The sequence below is a fragment of the Diadema antillarum genome, unplaced genomic scaffold (genome assembly GCF_040938485.1).
Source record: "Diadema antillarum isolate AM-2024a unplaced genomic scaffold, OU_Dant_1.0 scf00000212, whole genome shotgun sequence".
NCBI lineage: Eukaryota > Metazoa > Echinodermata > Echinoidea > Diadematoida > Diadematidae > Diadema > Diadema antillarum.
In genome coordinates this window covers 879,784-896,205 of record NW_027271101.1, presented here as the reverse complement: position 1 = coordinate 896,205, position 16,422 = coordinate 879,784, and the positions used below count along the sequence as shown (strand labels likewise).

Here is a 16,422-nt window from a genome sequence, read left to right as displayed (position 1 = left end):
TAAACCTCCTCTCCGTGCTCACATTCATGGGTTACCACCTTGTAGTGGTCAGTGGGCTCGAGTGTCTCAGTGACCCGGAGAGCTATGCCGGCGGGAGTGTTTACTCCTGGTAGGGCCACCCAGGCCGGATTGGTCGAAGGGTAGAGACCAGACGAAGGGTAACCCACTGGCCCTCCAGGTTAATTGGGGGTTGGGCATAGGACTAACAATTCTATCCCAGAAAAAAATCTCATGTTACGGAAACAGCGACAAGAAAAAACACTCGATCTGATGTGGGCAGTGCCCCTGAGTTCCAGTCTGGGACTTGTATGACTGGCAGTAGTGAAAGCCGTGAGGAAGCTACTGGCACGACCAAGGAAGCACTAAACACAGCCAAAGTGAAGATGAAGGTAGGATTTTGGAATGTACAAACTATGTATGACACCGGCAGACTAGCTCAAGTTGTTTCAGAAATGCAAAGGTATGACTTACACATCCTAGGAATCAGTGAAAGCAGGTGGACGAAAAGTGGCAAAATGAAGACTATAACCGGAGAGACAGTTCTTTACTCCGGGAGGGAAGACGGACAACATCATGAAGGAGTGGCGGTGATTCTAAAAAAGGGGGTTGACAAATGCCTCTTAGAGTGGAAGCCAATTAGCAGTAGAATGATGAAAGTTCGACTGAGGGGTAAGCAGGTCAATTTATCACTTATTCAATGTTATGCACCAACTAATAATGCAGATGAGGAAGATAAGAACATCTTTTACGACACTCTTCAAAGAGAACTGGAAACTGTTCCACGCCATGACCTGATCATTGTGATGGGAGACATGAATGCGAAAGTGGGAAATGACAACACCTATTACGTGAGAGAAATGGGCACACATGGATGTGGAATAATGAACGAAAATGGGGAGAGACTGGCAAACTTCTGCGCTCTGAACAATCTGGTCATTGGAGGAACACTCTTTGCCCACAAGGATATTCATAAGCTATCTTGGTATTCTCCTAACAGAAGGGATAAGAACCAAATTGACCACCTGCTCATCAATGGCACATGGAGAAGATCCCTACAGGATGTGAGAGTTAGGAGAGGAGCTGATGTTGGCAGTGATCATCAACTTGTTGTAGCAGATATCAAGCTGAAGCTCAAGAGAGCAGAAAGACAGCAAACTCCAAGGAGACATTTTGACACTGACAGATTAAGAGATCCAAAAGTGAAATCAGTCTTCACATTAGAACTGAGAAACAGATTCCAAGCATTACAAGACTTAGAAGTTGAAGAAGCCAACACAGGAAATATTGATACAGCGTGGAAAGAAGTTGAGACTGTGTTTTTTGAGAGCAGTAGGACATGCATTGGATACAGGCGGGAGAACAAGAGAAAACAGTGGGTACGAGAAGAGACATGGACAGCGATGAAAGAGAGAAGAAGCAAGAAAAAGAAAATGATGGATGCCAAATCAATTCGGCTGAAGGAAAAATGTCAGCAGGATTACAAAGAAGTACACAGGAAAGTGAAAAGACTGGTCAGGAAGGATAAAAGGGAATACTTGGATAACCTGGCTTCACAAGCAGAAACTGCAGCGCAGAAAGGGGAACAGGGAGAGCTCTATAAAATTACAAAGCGGATTTGTGGTAAGCTCCGAACTTATGGAAGTGGACCAGTTAAAGACAAACAGGGTAAGATCCTCACTACAGAAAGACAAATAGAAGAAAGATGGACGGAACACTTCAAAGAATTACTTAATAGAGCTACACCTGAAGAGACACCAATTATAGAAACAGCAGAGAATGATTTGGACATCAGTATTGAACCCCCAAGTAGAGAATAAATTATTGCAGCTATTAAGACACTGAAGAATAATAAAGCCCCTGGAGGAGATGGTTTGAGTGCTGAACTCATCAAGGTTGACCCACAGGTGACAGCAACCCTTCTGAAATCTCTCTTTGATGTTATTTGGGAAGAAGAACAAGTGCCAAAAGACTGGACAAAAGGCATCATTGTCAAAATACCCAAGAAAGGTGCACTAAACGACTGCAACAATTGGCGAGGGATAACTCTCCTCCCAGTGTGTAGTAAAATTCTGGCCAAGATTATTGTACAACGTATATCAGATGCTGTAGATGGAGCTCTTAGGCCAGAACAAGCAGGGTTCAGAAAAAACAGGGGTTGCATAGATCAGATCTTCACATTGAGAAACATCATCGAACAGTGCACAGAATGGCAACGAACACTGTATGTTAACTTCATTGACTTTGAAAAAGCATTTGACAGCATTCACAGAGACAGTCTTTGGCAAATATTACGACATTATGGAATTCCAACAAAAATTGTGCAACTCATCCAAAGTTTCTACAAAAATTTTTCCTGCACTGTTGGAAATAGCGACCTTTACTTTAAGTTGGAAACGGGTGTTCGGCAGGGATGCATGATGTCTGCCATTTTGTTTTACTTGGTCATTGACTAGACAATGAGACGTACAATGGAGGGATCGCAGAAAGGAATCCGCTGGACTTTCTTCTCCATGTTGGATGACCTGGATTTTGCAGATGATCTGGCTCTGTTGTCACATTCGCATAGTCACATCCAAGAGAAGACTAACCGTCTGTCTACATTTGGAGGACAGGTGGGACTGAAAGTGAACCAAAGGAAAACGGAAACAATGATTCTTAATAGTGACAACCCCACTCCAGTTAAGTACTATGGTGTCAACCTTCCCAGAACAGAGCAGTTCACATACCTGGGCAGCATAGTACGAAAGGATGGTGGAGCAGAAACTGACATCAGGAACAGACTGAACAAGGCAAGAAATGTTATGAGAAGTATGAACAGTATCTGGTAATCACAGCAGTGCACCTTGAAAACCAAAATGAAATTGTACAATAGCTGCGTGCTGTCAACCCTTATGTACGGATCTGAATGCTGGCGAATGACCAGATGCGATGCTGCCAAGCTATCAGCATTCCACACCACATGCCTGCGTAGAATCCTGCGCATTTATTGGCCCAACAAGATATCCAACTGCTACCTGTTCTTACAATGCCGCACTGAGGACCTGGAGACTCTAATCACCAGGAAGAGATGGAGATGGATTGGACATGTCTTAAGAATGGACGCAAGCTCCATCCCAAGAGTGGCTCTTCGTTGGACACCTGAAGGGAAAAGAAGACGTGGTAGGCCCAAGCAGACGTGGAGAAGAACAGTAGAAGGAGAAATATCAGATCACAGACAGTCCTGGGCTTCTCTACAGAGGATGGCCAGCAACAGAGACGGGTGGAGAGCCTTCGTCGCTGCCCTACACGCCAGGGGACGTAAAGGGTTGACCTGACCTGACCATGCTCACATTGATACAGATAAATGAAATAATTCTAAAGATTAATACAGTTCGATAAGAAAATACTTTTAAATCAGAATTTTATTTGATGACCCTACTATATCATTCTGTCACAGATTTGGCATTGGCTTCCACAAAATCTGCTAAACAGCTTGTCAGATAATTTTTTTTTTTTCGAGGAAGTACCTGCTCCATGAAATAATTCTAGAACTTTAGGATATGGTTTATATAAAGGTATTGTATTGTTGATTTAACAACGGCATCTTTACTGATATTTGATGGGCTTTTCATTTTTTTTTTTTTTACAAAACAATGAATATTCGTTGGACAATGATATATGCACGTCATCCTACTTGTATAATGGTATTGTGAAGGTTTCTAAATTTCTGGATATGAAGTTCTTATGAAATTGAATTTCAATGAATTGTTGTTTGACTTAAACACTTCAATTGGTATTCAAAATGAAATAAAACTTTTTAATTTGAAAAAGATATAAATATGTTTGTGTGACGTGTGCGTGTGTATATATGTATTCGTCTCTTTACAATCATTTCAAACATTTGTTTATATATGTATATATATATATATAAATATATACAAATACTATATGTGCACACACACACACAGCACTTGTGCGTACAGTTACCAACCTTTTTCAGATGCAAAACAAGTCGTGAGGTAGGCGTTTTTATCCGCATTAAAAGAGATCAGACATGAAATCGTCTATGAAATAGTATTTATGTCCTAATACACGACGTTCACAATACATGAGCTATGCATTAAACCGTATTACACAGTTGTTACACACATCTATAGATAATGATGAACAAGCTTAAAGTCTGTGCCCTTCAAATTGCTACATAATGTTAATCAAATGAAAACTGTTTATTTCTGCATTTATTCATTTACCCCATTTTTCTTTGTAATTCAAGTAAGTCGGGGAAGTCGACAGATTTTCACCTTTTTTCGGTGTGTTAAATTATACGAGAGATTAACATTGAACGATGTATTTCATTCTTCAGTTTGGGAAAATATGTATATGTATGTATGACCAATGTCAAAGACAATCCGCCACCTCCCTTCTACCACCCCAGCAGCCAAACACACATACCTTTGAAACGGAACATTGCTCTGTTTGCGTACGTGGCTATGTTATCTAGCCATGCATCATTAAAAGCAATGTCGGTATCTCAACGTATTCAATATCGGTCAAAGTACAGAAATACTAGCAAGAAATTGTTAGATATGTGAAATGTGAAGATCCTGACTACAATCTTAGACGTGGAGTCATACTGCTGAATCTTCAAAACCTATCTCTGCGCCTTGTACAGTTTTCCGCTCTTTCTTCCCAACTCGAAGAGGGGATAAGACCATGGGTTGGAGAATTAGTGCACTTTCTTTTTTGTTCGCGATATCACTGTCAGAGGTTCGCTACGCAAGTTCACGTAAGAAATTAATATCATAATACAGTAATACGTATCAGAATATTCATTAAAGGAGACCTCCGGATGATTTTCAGATTTTTACATTTGAACAACTATAAATTAGTTATACTGAGGACAGAGTTTCAGAATTTGTGATAGTTAGGATGAAGAATAAGAATATTTTCAAAATTTAGAACAAACTGCAATGAACAAGGTTGATGACATGGCAGAGTCACCATAAGAATGCATGAGTTGGGGCTCAAGGAAGCAGAACAAAAGAAGAAGGCATGCATTGATTCTACACAGGTGAACTCGCAAGCAAGCGGTATTGTAATGGAATTACACTGCTGCATTTCTGAAATATTTGAACCTCCTTTGTCATCATCCTTGTTCAGTGTAATTTGTTTGAGGTTTTTCAAACTATTGTTTCTCTGCTCAAGAACCACAATAAATTCCTCAAATCTACACATGGAGTTGTCGATTTATGTACTACATGATGTGAAATTATGAAAATCGTCTGGAATGTCCCTTTAAGCACAATGCGTCCATTCACAGGTGTGTATAATGTATGCATGTGCGTATGCACATAATAAATCTGTTCTGAATGTATTTTTATATCGGTATGCATGTGATGATTAAAGTTTTAGGATAATTGGTGAATTTGCATCTTTATTATTGTCTCTTTTTAAATGCTCTATTTGCTTTGTTTGTTGAAGGACGTGCTTGCTGTCAAGTTACTCGGCAAAACTCAGCCAAAAGATCTGGTAGTTTCGCATAGATGCCATAGACGCCAATACAAAGTATATCGTGTTATGTGTAAAAGTATCCTCTAATGTTCAAAAAGCTCAGATGCTGACTCCTGATTGGCTTTGGATAGCATGTTTTCATGTCTATTATCATAGAGCCATTTAAAGATATATAGAAAGAACAGGATTTTTGAAAAATAATAATCCATTTTCTTCAACAAATCACAATACAAGAGGATTAAAAATTATCTTTAGTACACATTGGTCGACTGCAAATTGAAATTTAAGAATTAAAAGCACGGATACATATTTCAAGCCAAACGTGTTGCATTATCTATGTTTTGAGTTAACAAAAATAGCTGTCCACAATAAAAGGACAGTATTTGTATACTGGGGACAACTCATGGAATCGAAAAAAAATACCTTGCATTAGTTACTTTACATTGGTTAAATATGTAATACGATGTACTAGTATTTCGAAAGAGGACAGAAAAAAACAACAATCTAGTAAAGACAGAATTACAGGAGCATGGCATGATTGCAAATGTAAATGCAAATGTAAATGCCAATATAAATTGCAATAATCAGGAATCTATAACAAAGATGATCATAAAGAAGATGGCTTAGCAGTACAGCTGAAAACTAAAGAAATAGAAGATGTATGATTTTTCACTCTCTGGGCATGATATTTAAATTTGTTACAGATCACTGAAACACTGCATCGGTAAGACTAAACAAGAATGAAGTCTTAATATTGGTACTGAAATTGATAAAGCGAGAGAACCATGTTTTTTATTTCGCAATCCAGAAACATCCAATTGAGAAAATTTCGGGTCGATGTATGTATATGAATATTTGGAGCTAATAAAGTTCTCATAGAGAAGTAACGTGCTTAAGGAATACACAATTTCATTGAATATGTATGTGTGTATACTTACTGTAAGTAGAGTGTATGGGGTGTGTTTGCATGAGATCTTAATTGCATCGATATTGATTTCATGTCTGAAATATCAAGGAGGATCACACCTTGGTAATGATGTCTGTATTACCTTCTTTCGACTATGCTTCTATACCTTGTTTTTGTCGGTATACATGTACACTGTTTTATAGAGGCATGCGCGAGGCCAAGTCTCAATCCCAACGTAGTGATTGATCCTGACGAGTCAAGCTACTCACCTTGGAGCCGTGTGGATTTCTCATGTTCCGATAGGAGTAACATATCGGGCCCAGATTACAGCTACTGCAAGGATGGTGCATGGGACCCAGAAATCACTGCAACATGTCCAGGTAAGCAACTGGCCATATTCGTCAGCTCATTTTCACGAGAGACTTGCGTTGGTTAGAACTATATAACTTTTTTTACACTGATTTGCAATTTTAGTACATTATTCATTATTTTTCCCCAACAAGCTTAAAGAAATAAAGACAGAGAGAGGGAAAAGAGAGAAGAGACAGAGCAATGTGCAATGTCGGAAGGACAATTTTTAATGGAGAATTTTTTGTTAGTTTTGTAATGTGACGGTAAATGCCTGCCAGCAACACACATACATTCGTTAGTTATCACGCGAGATATAATGTTATACTTTCCAAATCTCTCTTGATTATATGGAACAGTCTGATGATGATGGTGATGATGATACTTCTACTAATAATGATGATAATGATAATAATGATAGTCATAATCATAATCATCATCATCATCATCAAATATAATTATATAGTCTGTAGTTATCACTAGTCTTGTAGGCCTATACATAGGATATGTAAATCTATGCCATGTTCCGATGGGAGTGCTATGTATCGAACCCAGATTATGGCTATACTGTCTTAGTAGTGATCCTTGGGATCTGATACCACAATTTCAACTTGTCCAGGTAAGCACCTCACCATACGTAGGATTTCATGAACTCTATATAGTTGTTAAACAGTAATTCGCTATTTCAGTACAGGCCTGCACTTCTAGGTGCCAGGAAGATGACGAGAGAGGGAGGGGGCAGATAAATTGGATGAGAGAGAGGGAGAGGATGATACAAGAGGAGAGAGGGAAAGAGAGAGAGAGTAAAGTGAGTAAAGATTTTTTCACATTTATGTATGCCCAATAGTCTCATCTATCAAGTGCAAGCAACAAAATAAACTTTATTTGGCTGAACACTGACGCTCTTTGTCCAGAGTGTGAAAAATGACTTGCGCCAAATTGGAAGTAGATGGAAAATTCAGTCAGCGGTCCAAATAAGTGCTCCTATTCAAACAAATTGCTTTTTTGCTTAAAACTTTGATTATGTTATGATAGTCTGAGATTTTTTTGTCAGTTTTATCGTAATTTTAATGATTTCATTTCTAAATCAATTGGTGAGAATTAGAGTGTGTAATAACTTCAAGATCTTTAAAGCACAGTTTTCACAATACATGGACACATCAATGCCATATGCCAGTTATTCATTAATGTGGTAATGTCATCAGCTTTCAAAACATTCATCCTATCAATCAATCAACTAATCAATCAATCAATCAATCAATCAATACACCAACCGATATATCAGTTAGTAAGTCATCGAGTCGTTCAATTAGTGAAGCAACTCAATAATCACTTAATCACTTTTCAATCATTGAGATAATTAATCGGCCTATTGAATAAATAAATCAACAAATAAATCAGTTTTCAAGCGTTGATTAGCCTTTAAGCCACGCGGGGGGGGGGGGGGGAGGTGATATTCTCTATGTCGATCTGCTACTTTTTATAAAACATACATACAATTGTGACTGACTGATTGTTTGATTAAATGAATGATTGATTGATGGATTGATTGATTGATTGATTGAATGCTTGATTGATTGGATTGATTGAATGATCTTAGGATGCATGAATTTTGTACTTTTCTTCTTGACTGAATGACTGGCATATGGGTTCGATATATCTCAGCATGATTTGTGATAACGTGCTTAAAAGATCTTGATGTTTAGTAAATCAACCTTCCGTAACGCAATGGGATCATTTAAAACGTGACAAAAAATTGCCAGAAAATTCCTTAACTATCATAACATAATCAAAACTGTGAGCAAAAGAACAATTTGTTTGAATTAGAACACCTATTTGGGCTTCTGACTGAATCTCCCATCTTCTTTCAATTTGGCGCAAGTCATTTTTCGCACTCTGGACAAAGAGCGTCAGTGTTCAGCCAAGTGTGAACAAAAATTTGTTTTGTTGACTGCACTTGATGGATAAGACTATTGGGCATCCACTAACATGAAAAAAATCTTCCAGATATTTTGAAATGGAATTTAGACAATTTTTTTTAAAGTGTATTTTTTTATACACCCTGTAGTTGTTAAATTCCAAGCCTTCACATACATGAGAATGGTAAATTCAGAGTTCCAGTGGGATCCGTCGCATATGAAGACAATATCTTGCCTGGTGCATAAGAATTTTGATTATAAGGATATAGTCAACATTATCACTTAATCGTTATATTTCTCATTGTTATCATCTTCATCGTCATCATCAGTATCATAAACCATGATTTGTGATTGTCATGTAGGCCTACATTGCTTTGATCAGTTTCTATAGGAAATGCGCAGTGCAAGAGAAACGGGTAATCACATGAAAATGGAAGTAATAATACAACCGCATAGATGATTACAATAATATGTACAAATGATAATGAAGATGATGGCAATAAGCACGGTAATCATTACAATTCCTAACATCATTGTTACCATTATTAATATCTATAACTTTTATCTGCATCTTGTCACGTCATAGTCCCATGTGGACCACCTGCTGTAGGTAGCGGTGGTGTAATCACCACTCCCGACAAAACGTCGTACGATTCCGGGGACACGGTTCAGTTTTCTTGCCCTCAAGGAAGTCTTACAGGGCATAATTCTGCCACCTGCGGTGGTGGTACCTGGTCCCATGGCGAGGAACTACCATCATGTCCAGGTAAGAAGCAGTCCCCACCACGACAGAGAAAACAGCCCAACCAAAGTTAATGCCATATCACCACTCCTCACGCAAGAGGGCATTGAGAGGATTGTCTACACATATTAATAAGACGTAAAAGATTCTAAAATCTAAAGCATGATTTTATGTGATTGCAATGACGAATAAATGTTAATTTCAGCTATATAATAATATGCAATGATTATGACAAGAAATCAAACAAAGAATAAATAAATTAACTAACGAACCAATGCAGGGTGTCTTCAAACATATTGATCGAATATTTCGAATATACATGTATTAAAGAAAGAGAGAGAGAGAGAGAGAGAGAGAGAGAGGTGAAGATCAACAATGACGTCAAGGTTGCATCTTTAAGTGTTTTGTCGGGTCACCATAAAGTAATTTGCGGGCAGAAGGAGACATGTGGAGAGAACATTGTCCCCTGAAATTCAAAATGTACATTGCAGAGTCTGTATGATATTATGTGTAGTGCCATTTCAACTCGGTAGGTCTATACGTGGGGAGGTGTAATATTCTAAGTGATCTACACTAAATTGACGACAGCAAAATGAAAATCGTTTGTTTTCTTAGTCCTTAAAGCTATTGGGTGAAAGTCTTCATCTTAAATGCACATTCCGATTACCTTACAGCGGCTTGTGCAGCTCCATATAATACGAACGGAACGGGAACGTACGGTTCCGGGGAAGAGCTCTTGTTCCGGTGTTTGCCTGGTTACTCCCTACAAGGCTCTGGTGACACTATCCCAACAACTTGTGAAGACGGCGAATGGAATCCTGAGGTCGTTTGTGTCTCTGATGGTGAGTAGACAAAAACCTTTTTGGGCAGAAGTATTCTGAACCACCAAATCTACTTCATCCTGGTGATATTGCGAGGGCGGTGGTTACTATGCGAGGGAGCGAAGCGACCGATCTCGAGCGAGCGGAGGGAACGAGGGGGGGGGGGGGGTGTGGGAGGGGGGTGTTCTCCCTCCCACTGTGAGAACTTTTTGCATTTTTATGTTGTAAATGGTGCAATTTGTGCATGTTTTTCCGTCTTTTATCGTCTTGAAATGGCCCCACTTGTTTAAGGTAGCAGGATATTTTGATGTGGATTATTATTGAACAATTTGTCTATAAAGTGGTAGCATTAAATAAACTTCTTGTATTAATCTATTGTTAAAATTAATTTCATGAACGTTGTCTGTTAAGCAATCAAACAGAAAAGGCATGCTCACGAGGGTGTATATACAAAAGGGATATTTCTCCTCCCACACGAAGGTGATTTTACATTTTCAGACCTGAAATTCAGCGATCTGGTGCAAACTTTTGGTACAATACTTGGATTTTTTCTAGCTCCTCCACCCCCCCCCCCCAAAAAAAAAAAAATTCTGGAAATAATTTGGACTTTTTTTTCAGGAAAGTATTGATAGCAAAATCACGGCATTTAGCTCTTATTCCGCGTGTGCATCATCTATGTGCATGTACAAAGTCTAATGAGGTAGAGGGCGAGGGTGTGGGAGGGGGATGCCCCCTCCCACTCGACGGAGCTTTTGCGTTTTTAAAATCAAGATAAAGCGATCTGAAGAACACTTTTTTTGTGAGAAATTCGGGTAGTGTGATTTTCCCCCCGATTTTTCCCCTTTCTTTCTTTTTTTTTCTTTTTTTTTTCACGATCCAAAAGTACGTGTGTGTGGGGGTGGGGGGGGGGGCTGCAGCCCCCCCCCCCCCCAGCCCCACCGGTTCCGCGGCCCCTGTAGTGTCTCAGAGTACGCATTGGTTGCGTGGTATAAACCCCCTGACGGGGGTTCCACTGTGCTTCCTCAAAGCATGACCCATTTCCATCCGTATGCGCACTATAACACACTGACCAGGGAGGTAGAAACATGTATGGCCTTGTTTTGCCCTACATTGCTTTATACAACATGTGAATATCAGGTTTGTAGTCGGTTTAGAAAATACGTTCATTGCTCCGATCGACTGTGATTACACGAGCCATGTTTCCTCTTTTGTTTCATATCGCAGGCTGCCCAGCACCCGAACTTCCACAGGGTGTCAGTTTAGGCCTCGAGACGCCAACGAAGGAATACTTCGACCTGAACGAAAGAGTTGACCTAGAATGTGATGATGACAAGACTCCCATTGGTCCAGAGTTCTCCTACTGCAATTCGACCAACCAATGGGACCCGGATCCAATGCTCCTCAGTTGCTATGGTAACAACTAAGTAAAAGTAAACCTCTGATGTATGTGTACATGTTTGTTTGCTGCCACTTGTAAGTTCTGCCATACTTTTGTACACCAGCATAATGTGTTGTTGTTGTTTTGTTCATCCTGTTTGTTCTCTCCATCAAATCTTTACAAATTCTGGCATGTCTGGAGTAAAGTATTCCTTCGACCGTTTACACCCATCATTAATGTGATGTTCCTCATCTTGTTTGATGTAAGTTGCCTCCCCTCTTTCATCTCTATACCCTTCATAGGCTGACCACCCGAGAGCCCATGGACGGATCAACGCTGACCCTATGTATATATATATATCATTGCTCACTCCTTTACTCCCCCATTCGTGCATACCTGATGACAGGATCATTAGTTTTGACACCCATCAGACTCCTTTTTGTTTTCATTGTTCTGTGTCTCTAGCACCAGTCCTTCCAGCCACTGCATGTTTTGTGTTCATTTTGTCTGTAGTCCACATTTTGTGTGTACGTGTATGCTTACCTGTTACGTTTGTCATTTTGTCTCTGACAAAGATTATCCTAGGATCGCAAGATCAGACCACTTTTGATCAATTTTACACCACTGGCTCATTATCAATGGGTAAGTCATTTTCAACAACTCTAAGGCCTGCATTGCCTTACAAGTCTTTTTTAACTTGTACCTAAGTTTTCAATACACGTTTTGTGTATTCTATGATATTTTTCTATGAAATCGTGGAGAACAAACTTATCCTTCGCGTCAAATTATTGCAGTCTTATGGCAAGGTCGCAGCAACGATACTTTGGCGACAGGACTTGTAGTCATGGTATAGTAGCTAATTTCCTGTAGCGATGTGATCTCTGCTTATTTCCTCACTCTCCGCGTTTTAAAATGAAACGATAATGTCACAGACAGCAATCGTCATAGTGCCTAGACTTGTACATGTCCCGTCTTTCGAAAGGGCCCAACAACACTGAACTACTTGTGTGTATCTAATGTGTGTGTTTCGTTAACTGACCTACAGCCATTGTTTCCATGATTCCAGCTTGCACAATCATACCCATTGCTTCCTTACTGAATACGTGAAATAAATCAGAACTTGTCTTTCTATTGAGAAACTCCCATTAAACGCCTCCCTTGTACATGTTGTGTAAGCTTAAGTTCACCAATTCCTGTTTAGAATGACTTGTCACATTTTTGCTGAATATTGGGGGTAACTACGTACCAGGCGGGGTTACAGGGTTGCTATACATGTTAAAGCCAAGACAGTATATGTTCAGTTCTTCCTTCGTTTGTCGAGTAACATTTTCACAAATAATGAAAACAGCAAAACAACAATCTTATCAGGCGTTATGTAAGACTCATTCATAGATTGCCCACTGTTGCAGCTTCATAATGTTTTCAATACATTTGTATGTTTCTGTATCATGGAAGGCTGAAGCTATCATCCTAAAGGAAGTAAAGAACTGTTCTTTAACACATTTCATTGAGTGTAAGTTATTTTCATTTTTCCTTCTTTTTTTTTGGGGGGGGGGGGTGAACCTGCTAATAAATGACAAATCCCACAATTAGCTACGATATAAAAGTATTTTAGAATTCGTAAAGTTCACATCCTTTAACGTATGCTAATTTTCCTATGGTTTTCCATGGTGTATGTGTATGCATAAATTGGTTGCTCGTACAAAATAGTAACGGTAAATTGACATTGCTGGTTTACAAACAAGAGTTTATTTTTAACCTCTGAAAAAAAAAAGGTAGTGCCTACAGTCATGATCATGAAGTTTTTTTTTTTGTTTTTTTTAAAGGAAGCAGTACATGTATAGATTCCTTTACAATTGTCTTGAAATTTTCTCTGTGTCCGTAAACCCCCAGACAAATGTCAGACCCCAGTTTTCAACGACACACGGGTGATCCACACCTCCAAACTTACAGGCGTGGCTGGGGAAGCGGACTACAACCACACTGACACCATCCTCTTCTCGTGCACGGGCGGTCTGTTCGTCGACGGACCGTGGCGGACCGTCTGCAACAATGGAACATGGAGTGGCGCCATTGGTGGTGACCTTCCCGTCTGCAGAGGTTTCTATCTCCGCGCCATTTTGAACGCCACTCCTTTTTATTCATTTATCAAGTCAATCGCGGGTATTGTCCATCATGTACATTCAAAACATATAGGGAATAGTATATGAATTGCAAGGTACGAAAAAAACATACAATGTCATACACATGTAACTATGTGTCTGCGTTGACTCCATGCACTCTTTTTTTTTATTGTTCCATATTCCACATTTCAACAAATACATAAAACATAAACATTACAATACAAAAGCATGGATGAATTGTCAAGTACAGCTTATAAGTCAATAAAACATGTGAAATATGAGGAATCTACATAGAAGCAGTGCTTGAGTAGGGTGTAGATTCCCAGATGCGGATGTGAGATTATTTCTTACTTGGTATATGTAATTAAATCAAAGGAATGACAATTTGTAGATTGGAGAAATATAAACGCCGAAAAGAACAAGAAAAAACAAAGAAGACAATGTCCGCGGCACAAGACTTCTTGAGAGTTGCGTGATCACCCGAGCTAGGTACAAGTCAGATGCAGTGTACAATAGCAGAGATACCAAATGTGTACAAAGGAAGTTCATGAGATAATACAGAAATCACGAGCGAGGCACATGTTACATAATCGATAATGTCAGTAATGTGAAGTATGAACAGAGAATGTCGAGGAGGATTGAAGAATAGCTATAGATATGAATTCAGACAAACTAGTTTAAGTTTATGCTTCAATGAATAAAAAGACTGAGATTGGATTATTTCTCTATCCAACTCATTCCAAAATTTAGGTCCTTAGTGGTTATTGTTTTAAAGCAGATACGGTCCGTACACCGCCGTACAGGAGAAAGATGAAAAAAAAAATTCTCTAGTAGGGTAAGAATGAACTTCAGTACTTTTTACAAACATTTTTGACAAACACTCTAGGTGTTACAAAAAAACGTTCCCACTTTTGACCCTTAAAAGTTCAAAAATTATATATGAGATATATGCATTGATATGAGCAATAGCTGAAAGTGTACAATTCTGTTGGAGGTACTTTAAATGTGAAAGCATAAATCAGTTTCATTAAATTCAAGATTTATCTTGAGTTACGTTTCATATTTTGCTGTATTTTCAACCCTCTGTACAAACAAATGTATTTGAAGGCACATACTTTATACAAACATTATATTGAAATCAGAAGAAGCATTGAGGGGAAACTTCGATTAGCTGTAACAGACAGAATAAAGATAAAGTTTTGTAGGAAGTAGACAGGCGTAGGCCTGCAACCTGATTTCCACTTACGTAAAGTCTTACATAAGTGCGTTTTCCTGTACCACTGGAGATTAAATTACACATCATATATGCACTGTTGATTTTCCTACCTGTCCTACATGTACATAATCAGGTTACGAATAAGAGATTACCAATAGAATGAATTGGGAGGGGGGGATCGCGACAGTCACGTTTCGCTGCTAGGGAAAATGGGAACAAAAAAAAAGGAAACTAGTTTACAAAGAAGTATAGAAGTATATGGACAAGCCAATCACACATGGACTATAATGATTTCATGTTGCCCCACCATGGTGATCTAACTGTAGCGTATCCATGATCAGGATATCTGTTACTCTTTACTCCTTGCCATACACGTTTAGATAATTGCACCGGACCAGACAATTCAGATGTTGCGGGCGAGCTCTTTCGCCACGGCGAGGTGCACACCTTCCAGTGCGACCCAACTCCCGGTATGGTCAGACTAGGTGGTCCCAGAGCCTTCTGCAATGGCGGGGCATGGAAACCAAGAATTCGTTGTGCTCGTAAGTAATGTGAAATTCTCCGTGAAAATTCGCTCTTCGAACCATCCATCGGAAGATTTCATTGTTTTCGGCCTTTTTCTGAACATCCACTGTGTGATTCTAAAGGCATACGTATCTCTCTGTCTCGTTCTTTATTACTGAGTGAATGAATAAACAAATAAAATAGGGGAATTAGTTAATAGATATATAGATTAATAATAAAAAGATTAATAGGTGAGTGAATACACAAATGGATATTTAAACGAATTAGAGAAAAACTGAATAGATAAAGGTAAAAACACTGACAAGAAACTGATATGACATCCTTTAGTATCAATCTGACAAAACTTGTCACAACTTCCTTATTTTTCATCTGATTTTGATCAAGTTTTCATTGTTGAGCTAAAAAAATGTTACTCCTCCTTTTCCGACTAACTTTCAACTGCACTGGAATTCTCTCTTAGTAATAATCCAAACAGTGTCATGCAATTTTGAAACAGAACTAACATCCAATTTTATATGTCCTTTCATTTATCTCCCGCAGTGAAAACCGAACTGTGAAGTACAGCACCTGGAACATGAGGAGCAGAGAGAAGGACAATGATGCCTCGTTAGATAAAGCATCAGTTCGCCATATTGTGTTTTTTGTACTTTGATATTATACTCAGAATACAGTGTTTAAACCACACGAGTGACATTTCATTCATGATTTACAATCACTAATTGCTGTTGGACGTTCAAACCTGCTGCAATCTACACTCCAATGAATGAGATGACATAAATTCAGCTCAACATGAAGCTGTCAAAGCTAGCTCATGTACATAAGCGCGCACACCAAGACGCACATACAAACCTTCACACACATTTACCAATTCCCATACACACATATAATCAAAGACATATTATAAACAATTCTAAACTTCTCTGGTCCATTCAATGCGATTGACCAATCACAAG

General features: G+C 38.9%; 1 protein-coding gene across 1 annotated transcript; it reads left to right on the top strand.

Annotated features, from left to right (window-relative positions):
* The first annotated feature begins 2,915 nt into the window (after nt 1-2,915).
* LOC139724391 (C4b-binding protein alpha chain-like) lies at nt 2,916-16,026 on the top strand. Its single transcript, XM_071635536.1, has 8 exons — nt 2,916-3,297; nt 6,601-6,777; nt 9,275-9,430; nt 10,081-10,248; nt 11,452-11,640; nt 13,499-13,705; nt 15,325-15,486; nt 16,010-16,026. The coding sequence occupies exons 1-8, from the start codon at nt 2,916-2,918 to the stop codon at nt 16,024-16,026; spliced, it is 1,458 nt and encodes a 485-aa protein (XP_071491637.1).
* The last annotated feature ends 396 nt before the right edge of the window (nt 16,027-16,422 follow it).